This window comes from Podarcis cretensis, assembly GCF_951804945.1.
Source record: "Podarcis cretensis genome assembly, chromosome: 9".
Lineage (NCBI taxonomy): Eukaryota > Metazoa > Chordata > Lepidosauria > Squamata > Lacertidae > Podarcis > Podarcis cretensis.
In genome coordinates, this window is record NC_137178.1 from 23896411 (window position 1) to 23913036 (window position 16626).

Consider the following 16626-nt stretch of genomic DNA (forward strand, 5'->3'; position numbering starts at 1 on the left):
TCTGCACGAGTACTCGGGAGCAAGCCCCACTGGATTCAATTGGACTTTCTTTTGAATACTTTTTGAAAGAAAGTTCAGTTTAATTTAGCAGAGCTTCCCAGTAAACAAGCAGAGGAAGGGGGCACATGATTGGCATGGTATACATTTTAAAACAATTGTTTGATTCCTTCTACTTTTTATGAAAACTGGGAACCCCAACTCCACTTGCCATGTTGAGTTTTCAGACACACTCTGGTGAGCATACGTATTTTATCAATCAGCTCACAGAACAAGAGGCTGCCTTCTGGTTTCTGGTGTCTCTTTTGCCTAGTCAGCTAGGCTTAGGGATGCGATTGTGCCTTCTGAGCAAGGTTGATGAATGTGAGATTTCCTCACACCTGTCAGTTTTAATGCAAGGCACAACAAGGGCTCCTGGACTGATGCCATTTGACCAAATATTGGCAGAGAATGAGGATCAAATCTGCCCCAGAGCCTCCCAGCTCTTGTGGGGGAAAAATGGTGAACTCATCCAACATGGTGGCTTAATTTTTTGAAGCCAATTTCAGCCTCTGTTGCAACATAAGATTTGGGAAATACTGCTTCAGACTTTGGTGTATGAGTAATTTGCACTGAACTTTCCTGGAGGTGTTCCAACATTATGTACCATACAACGGAATGTTTGTCATATATTATCTTGATGTGCAATATTGATTTACTGCTACATAAAATGTAAGTAGCTTAGCTGGTTAGGTACCTGGGACTTGATTTTTATTTTTTGGTAAAGCAACTGTATGTGCAGTATGAAAGCCATTTTCAAAAACAGTAGCAGCATGTTGTTTGCGCTGGTTTTCTCATACACAATCCTAATAATAATGCCATAATATGGTGGGTGATTGGAATTCCAATACCTGTTTTATTTAAGATGGCCACAAGTTTAGTTCTCCAGTGCTTCTCCCCATTGCATATGGAAGCATATGTCCAACATTTGGCACTGTCATTCCAATATGAGAGAGAGAGAGAAATGCTTAAAGATTAAAGGCCAGCTGCCCGCAATAAAGTTTTGGGAAAGCACATTAAAAGGTTGTAAATGTGCACATCAAACCATTACAATGGCTTTATAATAAAATACATTTCATGAATGAAGCATGTGTTTTATAAACTTACATATTATTTTTTATTTGGATTAAGAAAACTTAAACTAATAGCACAACTAGGATAGTTATGTGTCCCTTAATCAGAAAGGGCAGTTTAATCATTGACTTAGGTTGCTTCCCCACCAATCCTGTACTCTAGAAATGTGATATTTTATGCACTAACTTTTCATAGAAAATTCAGGAAATGTCACTGCCAACCTATCAAGTTCCATGTTTTCAGTGTCATCCATACTGGATACATGGAGATGCTTTTGACAAGAAAATACATTTGCAGTGCCTGTCTAGAGAAGCTTTTAAGGGCTACTCTTCATTTAATTGAAAGCTTCTTCCTTGCCTACAAATAATGAACCAACACTGGATCATGAGGCTATGTACTGGTATATATGGTGAAAGAGGGACCCAACATGTGTCCAGATACATCTGGTTAAGTTTTAACAGCAGGAAAAGTTCAAACATGGCATTCCGAAATATGCATAAAACATACACAATGCATGCATCTGTAGGATATATTTTAAAAATTCCTTTTAATAACTATCACCTTATTATGGTATGAATGTATGGACTCTTAGGCTGTAACTCTATACACACTACACTTAGCTTGCAAGCCTATACATATCTGATAATGATAATAATTTTATTATTCATACCCCGCCCATCTGGCTGCATTGCCCCAGCCACATCTGGGCATACCGTAAATCCCAATGCACTCAATGCAGCTTAGTTGTAGACATGCATAGGCCTATTATTTTGCAATATCCTTTTTTACTGGTTCTTCATAGTGCCATTGGAAGTTGTAGTGGACATACAATACATTCCCTCAGCAACCCACATGTTATATTTTGCATTTTAAATTAAATTGCTTAAAAGTGAGGCTAGCCATTTCCCCCCTTGTTTGTGTGTATTTTAATGGAAGCATATTGGGCGGCAGGGGAGAGTTGTAGCAGAAAAGTGGTGAACAGGAAAGCATTGAGCACTGCTTCTTCCCATCACTTCTGTGCTCCAACTCTCTCCTTTACTTCTCACTGGCCCTAAACTATGGTTTAGCAAGGGTGAGGAAATCCAGCTGCTTCCATCATCACCCTGTGCTGCTGCTCCCCAAGTACCTGGAGCTATGCATTATGCACATTATGTCCAAAATTGGGCTCATGGCACATCCCCCAAACAAACCACAACCTGTAGGCAAAGGACAAGCTTGCGGATTGTTGGGAGTGACACAAACCACAAGCCCAGGTTCAAACCATGCCTTAGCTCAGGGTAGCATGGCAGCAACAGGCCCAGAGGAGGAGCAAAGTCAGCCATGATATTTGCTCAGTAAGTTTCACTAAACCATGGTTTGGTGTAGCATTTCATGTGAATAAGACCACTGCATCAAATGCATTATAATCAAATAATGTTTGTGCACCTCAGTTTGACAAGAAGAGTGACAAGTCCGCTTACGTGTATTCACAGCTGTATGTCAGCCTGGATGTAAACATGGGGAATGTGTTGGACCAAACAAGTGCAAGTGTCATCCAGGATACACTGGGAAAACATGCAATCAAGGTAAGATTTATGTTATTTTAAGGAATGTGGTATTGCTTCAAGGTACTGAAAAGAGCAATTGAAACTTGAACTAAATGTTCTGCAGCTAGTTCAAGTTTCAACTGCCCTTGGGTCAGCTGACATACTGCTGAATTTAGCAGGGTGAAAGCTGGTTCATATATTTGCAGCCCTATTGGTGATGCCCAAGAAGAACTGGTGGGAAAATATCTATGGCGGTCATTTCCTGCCAGATGCAGTTTATGAACTGGAGTTTCTAGGTCTCCCTGCATGAAAATCACAGCACCAATCACCTACTTGAATTGAATTAGAGCTTCAACCCTTCTCAAAGACACCCACTTGGGAGTTGGTAATACTGTATCCCAGCACAATCCATTTTATGAAAGTATTAAAAAAAAGTGCTTTTGTTGTTAGAGGTACAAGATTGGTTCCTTTCCAAGATCAGCTGTAAGGCCTAAAACTTAAAATGCTGGTTTTGATTTAGGTAACAAGGACCTTGCTGTTATGAAAGCAAATCCCCATGCTAATTTAAAGTATAATAATAATAATAATAATAATAATAATAATAATAATAATTCCAGTTTCACTTTGTAATAGCAAACTACCAACAATGACCCCAGTCATATTATAATGAAAAAGAACAGTGTTGTTTAAAATGACCAGTATTGTCAACATATTACACTATTTTTATTCACTTCTCCCCAAAGTATTATTTTATATAGTGCTGAGCACTGCCAGGTACTTAAGGAAGTCACAGCCACTCTCTCCAGCTAGCCTTGATAAAGCTTTCCTAAGCTCATTACAGAAAAGCAAACGAGTGTTTTAGAAAACCTGACAATTTGAGTAAGGTGGTGCTGTACAGAACTGTGTTGCCTGAGAGTTACTAATCCTCTGATGGCATAATGATTTCTAAATGCTTTTAAAAACTCATTTGTTTGGATATATTCATCCTTTCTTGACGGATTCATGGGGAATCTAAGCCCACCCTCCCTGTGACCTCATTTCCTCTGCTTCCTTCTTTTTCTCCATCTTACAGGCACTTTGCTATATATATTGTTTTACTTTTGGGAGAAATGTTGTTATGTATTGCTTTTATTCTAGAACTTCAGCTCTCAGAAGTGTCCACCACAAAGATACTGTAGGTCCGCAGCAATTTAAAATATCAAAAACTGAGGAGCTGTTGTGAAACGAGCTCAACAGAGAGAAGAAAGCTCATGCTGATTTTAGATTATACACAGCATGCTGTTGACAAATCTGCTACTTAATCATAGGACTCCAATTCATTTCAATGAGGAGCTTTCCAGTGAGATTTTAGAATCAGCTGATGTATGGGGTGAATAGAATAGAATAGAATCAGCTGATGTATGGGGTGAGGACTGTGCTTGTACTGATACTATCTGCATTTGTTAAAAACCTGCATGTTGAACACAAAGACACATTTACCTCCATGCCCAGTGGCTTTGATATGCTCTTCCTCTCATTGATTTCAACAGGGATCAATTAGAGCTTTGCAATAGGGCCCAACACCCTACCTGACCAGATGAAGCTGTTCACTCCTCTAGCCCTGGCTGCAAAGAGTTGCCTATATTTTAAACTAACCGTACTTATGAGGCAGATCTGCAGATCACACGTCAAGCGGCCGGATGGGTGTAATTACTGTTGCTTTCTTTGGCACCCACTGCCTGGCTCTATTATAGGTCAATGTCATTTTGTAATATGAATGGCCTTTCCTGAATGGGAAATGTCTCTCTAAATTATTATCGCACCATCATCAAATAAAAGTTCTCCTGCTGGAAATGAGATCAGATGGAGTTGTCCAGCTCCAACCGAATGGTGTTGTCTGTGGCAATTTATTTTCACTGCATTTATGATTGTCATAATCCCCAAAGGCTACAATTCCTGTGCATTCCCTTTATAACAGAGTTCTATAAATGTGCAAGTGTTTGTGTGTTAAACACATTTAAGGGTCTTCTCATTAGCAAGTGGAAGACAATTCCTTTTCGTAAGGCAGGGCATTTAACATTTATTTCCATTTCTTGCACACTAAACACAGAACTTTGAAATGAAATAATGATGTTTATGTGATCAATTGCTTGCATTAATTAATTAATTGATTGCATACATGACTTCCAAATTCTTCTCCTTTCCCCAACTTAGCTGAGCTGAAGACATTAAAATTTCCCACTTGTGGCAGCTGATGTTGAATGGTTACTTTAAATGTAAAGGTTCATCATTGTTCCACCTAATGTGTATGTCTTTAAGGGGCCAGAGCAAGGGCCAGAGCAAGATAACGAGACCCAGCTTTACAGCTGTGAAACATAGCAGGTGCTGCCGAGTTGCATTGATTAAGGTGTGTCAGCATTTGCATGTAGTATATAAGGAGCAGCACCTAGCTCTCCCATTCCCCTGGGGGTTGGGTTGGTGGTTGGGTCTGGTTTGTTGATGTATTTAGTGTAAATGGAGTTTTTGTTTTTTGTAATTAAAACCTTGCTTAAGTTATTTTTGAGTCCCTTTCTTTTTAATGCATGGTCTCCCCAGCAAGCTCTCTGCAGCGCTACCATACTGCCAAATAGCCAACAGCCGATGCTGTGAGCAACTGGGTTGTGATTCTGTGGTGGATCTGTAAAGTCCTAAGGGTAGAGGGTGTGCATTAGAACTGCTGCCTTAGGCTATAATCCTATACACCTTTACCTGAAGTGAGGCCAGATGCATAGATGTTCTCATAGGATTGTACAGTAAATTGAGTGAGTAGAAAATAGAAAATCTACCATGTACTTTTTCAGTGACTTTCACATTTGTTTTTGTCATAACACATTTGCATGGTAGCAGTGGCGTAGCGTGGGTTATCAGCACCCGGGGCAAGGCAAGTAATTTGCGCCCCCTAACCCATGGATTTGCACCACCTAACCCGTGGATTTGCGCCCCCTAACCCGTGGATTTCCCTAACCCCCAGATGTTGCGCCCGGTGCAGCTGGCCCCCCCTGCACCCCCCCACGCTACGCCACTGCATGGTAGCCATGTATCCTACTTTGCAGAGGACAGTCCTCTATTTGACCGGCCCATGTCTGGCTTAAAGATGGTCAGAAGAAGGGAGAGTGGGGGCCTTGAAGTTGCCCACCAGCCATTCACACCTGGAGAATAGACTAAGCAGGCACACAGGTTACCTGGTAACAGACTTTCCCACTATGAGACGTATTGGATTTCTACTTGATTTATAGTAATACTGTGGGAGATAGCTCAGTTGGATAGAGCATGGTGCTGATAATGCCAAGGTTGCAGGTTCAATCCCCACATGGGACAGCTGCATATTTCTGCATTGCAGGGGGTTGAGACTAGATGATCCTTCCAACTCTACCGTTCTATTGCATTCTATTTATATAGTGTCATTCCTTTTTTATGGTGGTGATGATGACGCATTTCCTCTTTTTATGACATATAAGTGGTCACTTACATTTGATTTGAAATAGTAATCTGAAATAGTCACAGTGCAAAGAATCAGCAGGACCTCGACAAATCTTACAGTAGAACTAGGAGGCAAACCTGTGGATCCATTTGTGTGCTGGCTAAGATAACAGACATACTGGCCTGTGGTCACTAATTCTTCCCTGAAACAGCTTTCCCAGAGGGCAGGCCACTCAGCCACTAGCTAGTGTCATCTCTGCTTTTGGAATTGACATAGGGGAAATGATTTTAAACTGTTGGGGGTGGGATAGAATACTAGGTGGACAGAATCTGTATGCAAAGAAAGGGTAAAATAGCCATGAATATCTGCTGATTCTCCCCAGAAAGTAAGCACTTCCACCTCTGGATTAGGAGGGAAGCATAAGTTACATGCAAAAGACTTTTCATGTGCAATCTGTAGTTCGCTTGGTGTTCAGTGTGAAGGTCTATAACGGGATACGCCTAAAATTCTCCTGATCCAGAGCTCCATGCCTGCACATACAGGTATTTGATGGTATTTGCCATGTTGTTTTACTGGGTCTCGGTCTTTTGACTTCTGCTATGCCTTCTCCTCAACATGTGAAGCTGACCACCCATATGCAACCTCACACGACTGGCCCAGTGAACCACATTTTTTCAGCCCTCCAGATCATCATGCAACACATTTCCCGTGGAGGGGTGAGGACAATCCTTTACTTCAGGTGGTGCGTTCCTTCCACCTGCACGGCTTTAAACCCCCACCATGAAACCTCTTGCAAGTGTGCTGAAAGGACAATGAACTTATTTTGGCTGCCATGTGAAAGCCCAGCCTGCAATATAATTGGCATGCAAAGCGACTTTGCTTTGACACTTTCTTGAGGCTGCAATTCTCTCTCCTGGAAAGGCTTGACCTTAGACAATTCTCTTCATTTGCTCTCATAGTTCCCTTCCTACTCAGATCTTTTACGACACATGCTGCTTTTTCTAAGCTCTTTTTCAGACCAAGAAAACAGTCTGTTGCCATAGTTGTTATTTACATTTATTCATCACTTTTCACAAAGTCTCAAAGCAACTTACAAATCCATAAAATACCAAAGCACTAAAAACAAAATACAAGAAAACCCAAATCCTGCATTGGTTAAGGAAACAGTCTGATTGAAATAGGCCGAAGAATTTTATTTAATAATCTTTAATATTGGGGTAGTTCTGACACAGATATTAATGTCTGGGTTAGCATGTTTAATGCATGTAAAACATAACATGTACTGTGGGAATGGCAGTGACACATGACCAATACAGGCAGTCTTGCAACTTACAGCATTAAATGCCATCCTGACATAGGCATTAATATCTGAGGAAGAGTGGTCATAGCTCAGTGGCAGAGCACATGTTCTGCATGCAGAATGACCATGTTCAGTTACTGAATCTCCAGTTAGGAGCATAAGTAGACATTAAAAAGCTGCCATATCTGAAGTCAAATCATTGATCCATCTCGCTATTGCCTACGCTGACTGGGAATGGCTCCTGAGGGTTTCAAACAGGAGTATCTCTGTTTGAGGTCTCTTCCTGAGCCACTCCCAGGCAGAGAAGACAGCACTGGGATGGATGGTTAAATAACTTGACTTGGTATTAGAACAACAGTCAAGAAGGCATTTTCTGTACACGCTGTAGGGGGAAGCAAGGAGCAGATGGAGCTCATCAACCTGGGAAGATAGCCCTTCTAGGATAAGGAAAAATCTGATCCTAAATCTCCACTGCCTTGTGGGATATCTTCAGGAGAAGAACAGGGAAAGGAGTAAACTCTGCACAAATCCGGATTGGAGTCCCCAAGATGGATGGCATCTTGTACGCCTCCTTCTGGCAATTCCTGAAGCCAAGCTGGTGCCGAACGTATTGCTTTGCTTTCCTTTTGGACCAAATCAGAGAAGCTGAGGTGGGGTGGGACTTGTTGCCTGGGCAGCCGAGGACCTCTAAACACATTGCCCAGGCTTGCGCCCGCAGGGACGTCACTTCAGTACTGCTAAAACAGTGGTTTGACTTCACCCCCAGAGGCCCACTCCACTGTCCTTCGAGACAGCGCCAGCAACAACCAATTCTTAAAAGTTGCATCAAGCCACACAGATCCTTGCTCCCGATTGTTTGTGATGCTCGCTGGCACAGTACAGTTTGAAGCTGACGATCAAAATCTGAACACTCTTGAGCAGTGCTGTGTTTTTGCTAGGGATCCTTGGTGGTGGTTGGAAAAGGAGGGCTGCTGGGTGCAGGTGCTTTTGTTGTTGGGAAAATTGTGCTCACACTTCAGTCCAGGATCACCTGTTGCTGACAAATTGTGACCATTGCCCTCCCCCCTGCAATTCACACTATAGCATCTCCTCTGTGGGGAAAGTCTTCTCAGTAGTGTCAAAGCCATTCGTTGGATGGTACTTGAGATGTGACACAAGGTGTGACATGAATCTCTCCCTATGCTTTTTTTAAACAGCCCCAGGCTGTGTCCTCCATACACTTGTCACTTCCATATACTAGGAATCTGCAGAGTTAATTGTGTGAAAAGAGGACACTGCTAGTTTTTTAGGGTGGGCCTTGGGCAAGAAGCTTCCTTTAGGGGACTCACCTCTCTGATGGGGCTCTCCTCCTCCTCATTGTCATTGCTGTCAATTTGTCTTCTTCCCCAGGGTCCATCCAACCTTTGCATCACCCTTGTCATTGCTTCCATGCTTAGAGACAGCAGGTGAACAGGTAGACACAGCAAAGAAAAAGAGCGGCAGGATTTGGCACCTCCAGGGCTTAGAGATGGGCACCCAGCAGGTTGTGGTTCTTTGTAGGTATCCGTTGATGCCAGCCCCTGCTGCTGACCCCAGATGTATGTCTGAAAGCAGCTTCAGACCAATAATGAAATGTAGGGATCCTCAAGAGCAAATAATATTTCATTGTTACATACAGCACACCACATTATTGTAGGTGGAGTCTCGCTTATCTCTTTGTAGCTCTCATGCAAATATAGCAGCGCACAAGCAGTTGTCTTTCTGGAGTAATTCATGTGTTCACATTAACTGTCTTTCTTCTTGCAATGTGATGTTCAAGCTTAGCAGCCTGCGCTTATATATGAGACTGCTTTTCCAAAGTGCTGCAGCATCCAACCTGCTCTAAAAGCTTTTCAGTATGCAGCTTTGATGGTGACACTATTCTTGTATTGTTGTTGTTGTTGGTTCCCTACCCCACCCCATGAGTGTGAATAGCATCATTGTCATATTGTTTAACTTGGAATAATGAAGGGAAATCTCAGTGAGGAGTATAAGTGGGTTCATTAAAAAAACCTCTAAACCCCCATTAGAAATTTTGCGAAGCGCAAAGAAGCAAGGAGGATTGCGATAGATGTTGTGAAAAGATTCTGCAAAGTCTTTGAAACTTTTCATCTTAGAAGATTCAGACTGCTGGGTTATACTTCTTCCCCTCTTTTGTCCATAGAGAAATTGTGCTAAGTGAAATGTTTGGAGAGCCTGTGAAATAAAAAATAGACAAAAGATAAAGTTTCCTGACCTTTTCAGCAAACGCAGCATGTGCGGGCCAATTTATTAAGAGTCTTGCATTTCTCTGACTCCAAGCTAAATGTTAATGTTAGCCTGAACCTGCTCAGTAATAAACAATCCTCCCCTAAACATCACAATATAAAACCATATGTAAAATGAGTTGTGAAGTGTAGTGGCTAAGAGAATGAGTTGTTTAAAAACCCAGGAAATTCCTGGCTAAACACTATTCTCCTCCATGAAAATGGATGGCCTTTTCTCTCTTTGCTTTCTCTCTTTCTTTTAGCCTCATACACACCCACCCTCTTTGGCATTTAGGGATAATCATAGTGATCTAATTTACAGGGATGTTGAAAGGATTATTTGTTGACCTAGACAAAGCTAATATGTATATATTTCTCCAATGCAACATTTGTGAAATGATTTCACACACCAAGGAACCAGCAGACAACATGGTGCCCTATAGATGTGCTTGGACTTCCATCAGTTCCAGCCAACATGACCAGTGGTCAAGGCTGATGAAAGTTGAGAGTGTCACAGGGCACATGTCCCTCTTTAAAGTGTCTAGTTCCCTGATTCAGTCATGATATATTATCCTTCCAGGAGCATGGTTGGAGAAAATAGTGGTTGTTCTCACTGCCCCACTGATGGAAACCATTTCCCTCTCGAGAAAGGTAGCTGTGCCATGGTTGAAGAAGTGGAGAATATCTTTTAAAGCAGGGAAGGGAAACCTGATGTTTTTGGACTCCATCTCCCATCAGGCTGAGCCAGTATGGCCTCTGGTTAGAGTCTATGGTAGCTGAGGTCCATCAACATTTGTGGCCACCCCATGCAACTACGCTAAGGTAGTTCCAGGTGATGTATTTTTCAGATGTCCATTGCATTGATTCAGCATTACTGATACTCACAAGGCTCATGGAAACAGTGGCATTTCCTAGCTAGTTCAAATGGAAGAGAAAACCACTGAGAGAAATATCACAGAGCAAAACCTGCTACACAGAAATATTGAACGTGCTTCTGAAATGGTAAGAAATGTGCGAAAAGAACAATAAACTAGCCACAACAACCGTAAAAAGGGTTTTGATTACTTTTCTTTCACTTGCCTGTGTACTATGTGTTCTAAACAAGGCAGAGGGAAAGCTGTTACAAATATAACTTGAAAGTGTAAACCATTTCCCAGAAGAAGCTAAGGCTGCGGAAGGGAAGGAATCACACAATGTTTGTTTAGATTTAATGGAATTATAATGGAGACCCTTAATTAAGCCCCTTGTATTGCTTTTGGCCAGTGAATGGAACACCAGGGGTGGGAAAACAAATGTGACCTTATGCATCTTCCTAAAGTTTCTAGAATGTTTTGCAAGAAGTGAATCTCAAAACATTAAACAAAACTCTAGCACTATACTAGATGCTCGCACTGTCTTGCTGATGAAGCAATCAAGTAAAGCCAGCAAAAATATTTTGTGCATATACTTAAAATTCAGCAACTTATAGAAGCTTACTGGAACAAAGTATGAATACACTTCCCAGCAGAAACACTTAAAGTATGTGCACATTATTCTTAGACTATGCCACTAATAGCTAGCCAATATCATTACACTTGAGTACCAAAATATATTATGCCAGATGGTGTCAGATTCAAAGCTCAGTAGAATGATCCAAACAATACAACAGGTGGACTGGGATTTAGTTCTACTAAGCCACTGCATTATTTGGGAGAGAAAAAGATATGAACCTACTCTATCTGCTGGGTTTAGTTTATGTTCTTCACTTAATATCTGCCTTCTAACCTATAGAGTTTAGCTGAACTTGATTTTAAAGGAAATGGAGCAATTGAGTCATACGTGCCTATCTATAGCCAAATCTATCCTAGGACTGATAGAATGTCAGTCCTAAAAATATTCTGGCAAAAATTATGTTGCCCCTCTCCCTTCAGTCTGTTGGAGTGGGGTGGTGGAAGAGGGAGGTAAAAAAAGATGGAAGGTGTGGCAGAAAAGGAGAGAAAGAAAGAAAAGGGATAGTAGCTAGAGAGAGAGAGAGGGAGAGAAGGAAGGAAGGGGATGGCAGAAAAGAAGAGCAAATGGCAGAAAGAGAAAAGGGATGACTCCACACACTTTTGATTCTGGCCCCATCCCATGCTGACTTTGATTCACTGGCAGGTAGCCCCTGACAGATTAGCCCTGTAGCCCTTGACAGACAAAAGGTTGCCTGTCCCTGTTCTGAGGGATGCTGAACCATACAGTCCATACTTACAACTCCTCCTCTCCCCAGCCAGCCAGCTTTAATAATGATTATGATTTACACCAGCCCAGACCTTAGGAATCGTTTATACTGATGCAGGTTAAGTCTGGTGCCAACAAAAGCCTTGACTACAGCTACATAGGCAGGGATAATTGATGTGGGATGGAAGTGGAGAGTGTGCAATGCCTCTATTGTTATGGGATTAGAAGTACTGCAAACAGACTGTCCTTCTGACTATATGTAGGTATGGGAATATATTGCAAGAGGCATTTTAGGATCAAGGCTGGTCTGGTTTTGAGAACCTTATCACTACCATCTTCTGCAATTCTAAAGATGCCAATATGCAATGCCTGCTCTGTTTTTGATTCCTCCCCTCTGTGCCCTTTTTAGATCTCAATGAGTGTGGTCTGAAACCAAGACCATGCAAACACCGGTGCATGAATACCTATGGCAGCTACAAGTGTTATTGTCTGAATGGATACATGCTTATGCCAGATGGATCATGTTCTAGTAAGTCAAGACCCTTCTGTTTAGGGGTTTTTTTAATTGATTAAAGAAAACGTCGCCACGAGTAAAGGATGAACGGTCTGCTAAACTGGAAAAGCAAACAATAAAAATGGAATAATTCATCCCATTATTTTTATTATTGCAAGATATATGGGATGGACAGAGCAGTTTCTTTGCAGCCCATGTTCATCGATAAATCTGTTCTGTCCTGTTTCAGAAAATAATCACATGAAAAATATAAATTAGTGTGTGTGTGTGTGTGTGTGTGTGTGTGTGTAAAAATATGGGGTTGTATCCAATGTCAGTCATAAGCAGAGTAGACCAACAGTAATTAAATGACATATCTAACTTAGGTCCTTAATTTCAACGACCCTACTCACAGTAGAACTTAGTTATATACAGCCCTTGTACTTTGTCATGAACTGTATGTAACTAAGTTCTACTGTACTTCATCAATGCATGCATTTCAAAATATATTTTATCTTAAAATCTACATTCTTGATGAATTTTGGTTTGGGTTTTTTGAGCCAAGAACTGAAAGGCAATATTTGGAGTAGTAGAAAGACAATTACTGTAGCTTCCAATTCACACATTTGTCTGGGTGGTGTGGATCAGGTCAGTTAATTTTGGAGTACGCAGAAATTGAATTTCTTCGAAATATACAAGCACAGCCTCTCTTTTACTCACAATCAGCTCATTTGGGAATGTTGTTCTTAGCAAGAGCTGCAACATAGCTGGCTGCGTGTTACTGTACAATGTAAACGCAACTCAGTAAAACTGTCAAGCGCCTGCTGGTTTCTGTGTTTGGAAACAGTAGTACAAAACTCCCCAGGGGCCAGGTTCTTCCTTTCTCTTACAAAAGCGAATATTTTGAATACTTCACCACACCAAGAATGGGAGAGGGAATGACGGAACCTTCCCTACAGCCAAGAGATTAGATTTTAGAAGGAGGGTTTCAGATAAAAGCATACCAGTTTCTCCTAAGAATGGAAATTGCTTTTCATTAGTGAGTTCACTGAAAGATCCATTCTGCAAAAACCCAGCAGCCAACCTCTTGAGTAATTTCAAGGTACAGAAAGTCACAGGGTGGTTACAGATATAGCCATTCTGTCACATGTTTTTCCCATATCAGTACCTGGGACTGTTTGACAGAAGAATACGGACAATTAAAATCACCACAGGATAGGGTGGTCATTTGAATAATGGACTCCCTCTATACTGGAGCTTTGCTGTACAACAGCCTTCTCCAACTGGGTACCCTGCAGTTGTTTTAGACTACAACTCCCATCAGTGCCTTCTAGCTTGGCCAGAAGTCAAGAATGATGGCAGTCTTAGTCCAGCAACACCTGGAGGTTCACCAGATTGAGGATGGTTCCTGCACTTAGTAGGTAACATGTTTTGTTCTCCAAGAAGCCCTGTCTATCTAACTCCATATTGTCTACATTGACTGGCAGAAGCTCTCCAGGGTTCCAGGCAGGCAATCTCTCACCTTCTTACCTGGAGATGCCAGGGATTAAACCTGGGACCTTCTGCAAGCAAGACACATGCTCTACCACTGAGCTATGCCTCCCTTCCCCAATCTCACAAAGCCTCTGAAATGTTGTTGTTGATAACAGATAATTTCATTTGTATGATGTTCCCACAGACGCTCTCTCATGTTCAATGGCAAACTGTCAGTACGGCTGTGATGTCGTGAAAGGGGAGGTGCGGTGCCGTTGTCCTTCCCCAGGCTTGCAACTAGCTCCTGATGGTAGAACTTGTGTAGGTAAGTCAAAAGTTGTAAGCATGTTATTTCTCCCTTTCATGCACACTGGGAAATTCTGGGCAGCAGTGGTTGTTGTTGGCCATTGACACTGGTGGGTGGGAGGCAAGACACCTAGCTTTACACGGAGCTACATCAGATGGTTGTTTGGCTGAAATACACACGCACGCACACACACACACGGTTGACCACACTGCTTTATGGTTGACCATCACCAGGAGCGATGCCTTGATGCCTTCCACATGCGCTACATCAGGAAGATTTGGGGGATACCATAGCAGGACAGAGCCTCAAACAAAAATGTGCTCTCCCAAGCTCACATTCCCAGCATCTTCACACTCCTGTCTCAGCGACATCTACACTGGCTTGGTCATGTCCACAGAACAGAAGCTGGCAGGATCCCCAAGGACGTGCTCCATGTGGAGCTGGCTTCAGGCACCAGGTCCCTTGGCAGACCAACTCTGCATTACAAAGATGTCCGCAAATGTGACAGGATAGCTGACAACACATTGGGGAATCCCTTGTAGATGACCACAGTGCCTGGAGACAATCAGTCAGGTCATGTATCCACAGCAGTGACCAGAGGAGGAATGATCACTAGGAGGAGTGCAGAGGGGAAAAAATGTCATGGTACATGCCATCATCTGCCCCAGCTGCAACAAAACATGTCTCTCCTGTATTGGTCTCTACAGCAGGCACTGTAACTCTCCAATGGTTTGACTTCACCCCTGAAGATGAACTCTTTCATTATCTCCTGAGACAGATGGATGCCAGCAGCAAAACACATACACACCCTAATAGCACATGCTTAAAACTGCCCATTTTTTACCTGAGACAGTCTCTATATTTTGTTGCCTATCCTTTCTGCTTGTGTACTTGAAAGTACCCTAACTCGCACTTTGATCAAGGAAGCTTACTCCTAAGTGCAGCCTTCACCAACTTATTTTTTCCTGATAGACTAACAAGAGCAGAGCTAATTAAAAAGCTTGCAATCCTGCTGCCACTTTGTCATCTACAAAGACGACTTAGGTTATATGTTGCAGGGGAGAAGCACAGGAGCTGACACTTTGATCAGGCTGGATACAGCTAAACTAGGGGTGGGTACCATGCGTCTCTCTAGATGTTGCTGGATTACAGATGCTATAAGCCCTCAATCTTGGCCATGCTGGCTCTGGGGCTGATGGAAGCTGGAGTCCAGCAACATCTGGACGGCCATGTTCCTGCACCAAACTATACCTGGGTGTTTTGTGTGAGCTTGCCCAGAGACTTTTAATTAAAATTAAAGGCAATATCTAATAGTGAATGAACTGATGCACATCAGCACTGGGGGGAAAGGGAAAGGTCAAAGTCTCAGAGTGGAGTTTTGAAAATACTGCCTGACACATTTTGAGAATGATCTTCTCAGGAGCAAAGGGTCACTGTATTTCTTACCCTGGTACATTGGCAGAAACAATTCACTCAGAAAATATTTTTGTGAAAGAACATTTTCTTGACTGAAGGAATGTTCCCCGAGTGAGTTTATTCAACTGGTTCAGCAGAGTAATATATATGAAGACCTTTTGCCCCAGGATTGATCGTTCTTGAAATGTGTCGGACAACTTTCAGACTATAACAAACCACCTATTTTAAGCATGAGTCTGAAGCTTTGCATCATTTCCTTACTGCCCCCCAACAAAAACTGTTGCTAATGCACCTCAAGTTTCTCCTACAATCAGTACTTCACCAAAAACCACATGGGTAACTGTATACTATGCTAAAATCTATTCAGGTTTGGGAAACAAAACTGAACCGTGTTACTCCTATATCCAGTTTTACAGACGCTTTAAAGCTTTATGTCTAAGCTTGGTGGAGGGTTTTTTGGTTCTGGCATTTTCCTGGGCAGACCTGCGTCTTACTGCTGAATTGGAGCAAACAACAATCTGCAAAAAAATCTGGCTTTCTTTTGCTCTGATTCAGCAGTGTAACGTGGATTTCCCCGGGGAAAGCTCTGGGACAATAAAACTCCAGCATTCAGACATGGAACTTTAAAGTCCAGTCCTGTGCTAGAACTGTGGCACGAAAGGAAGTCTTGTGTGTGACCTGAGTTTGGGAGGGGAGAGCCTTGGAGAAATCGGTGTGGAGAGACAGAAAAGTTGAGCATGGATATGCCTTAAAAACAAAATTGTATTTTCTGTGAGGCAGTTTAAAACACAAAGCTGGAGAAAAGGGTAATTTCCAAAAAGTATTTTTGACCTTCTGGTTTTGTCGCATGAGCGTACTTTTGGATGTATTATGATTAAGCCTTTTGGTGAAATTAATGGATTTCTACTTGTAGATGTGGATGAATGTGCCACTGGCAGAGTTACCTGTCCTCGATTCAGGAAGTGCGTCAATACCTTTGGAAGCTATATTTGCAAGTGCCATAAAGGATTTGATTTGATGTACATTGGAGGCAAATACCAGTGTTACGGTAATGAAATGAGCTGATCACAAAAGCATTCCTAGAAGAAAACTGTGTGCAAAA

At 42.1% G+C, this 16626-nt stretch overlaps 1 protein-coding gene across 4 annotated transcripts in view; it reads left to right on the plus strand.

Moving 5' to 3' along the window:
• The window catches only part of NPNT (nephronectin), a 64932-nt gene that overhangs the window by 24246 nt on the left and 24060 nt on the right, over positions 1–16626 (plus strand). For 2 of the 4 annotated variants that reach the window (XM_079990226.1, XM_079990227.1), the window contains 5 exons: positions 2583–2675; positions 6699–6791; positions 12245–12364; positions 14007–14126; positions 16438–16572. In XM_079990226.1, the coding sequence (XP_079846352.1) occupies positions 2583–2675; positions 6699–6791; positions 12245–12364; positions 14007–14126; positions 16438–16572 (561 nt within the window). The remainder of the gene's footprint in view (positions 1–2582; positions 2676–6698; positions 6792–12244; positions 12365–14006; positions 14127–16437; positions 16573–16626) is intronic. The other 2 variants (XM_079990228.1, XM_079990229.1) reach the window with 1 other exon arrangement.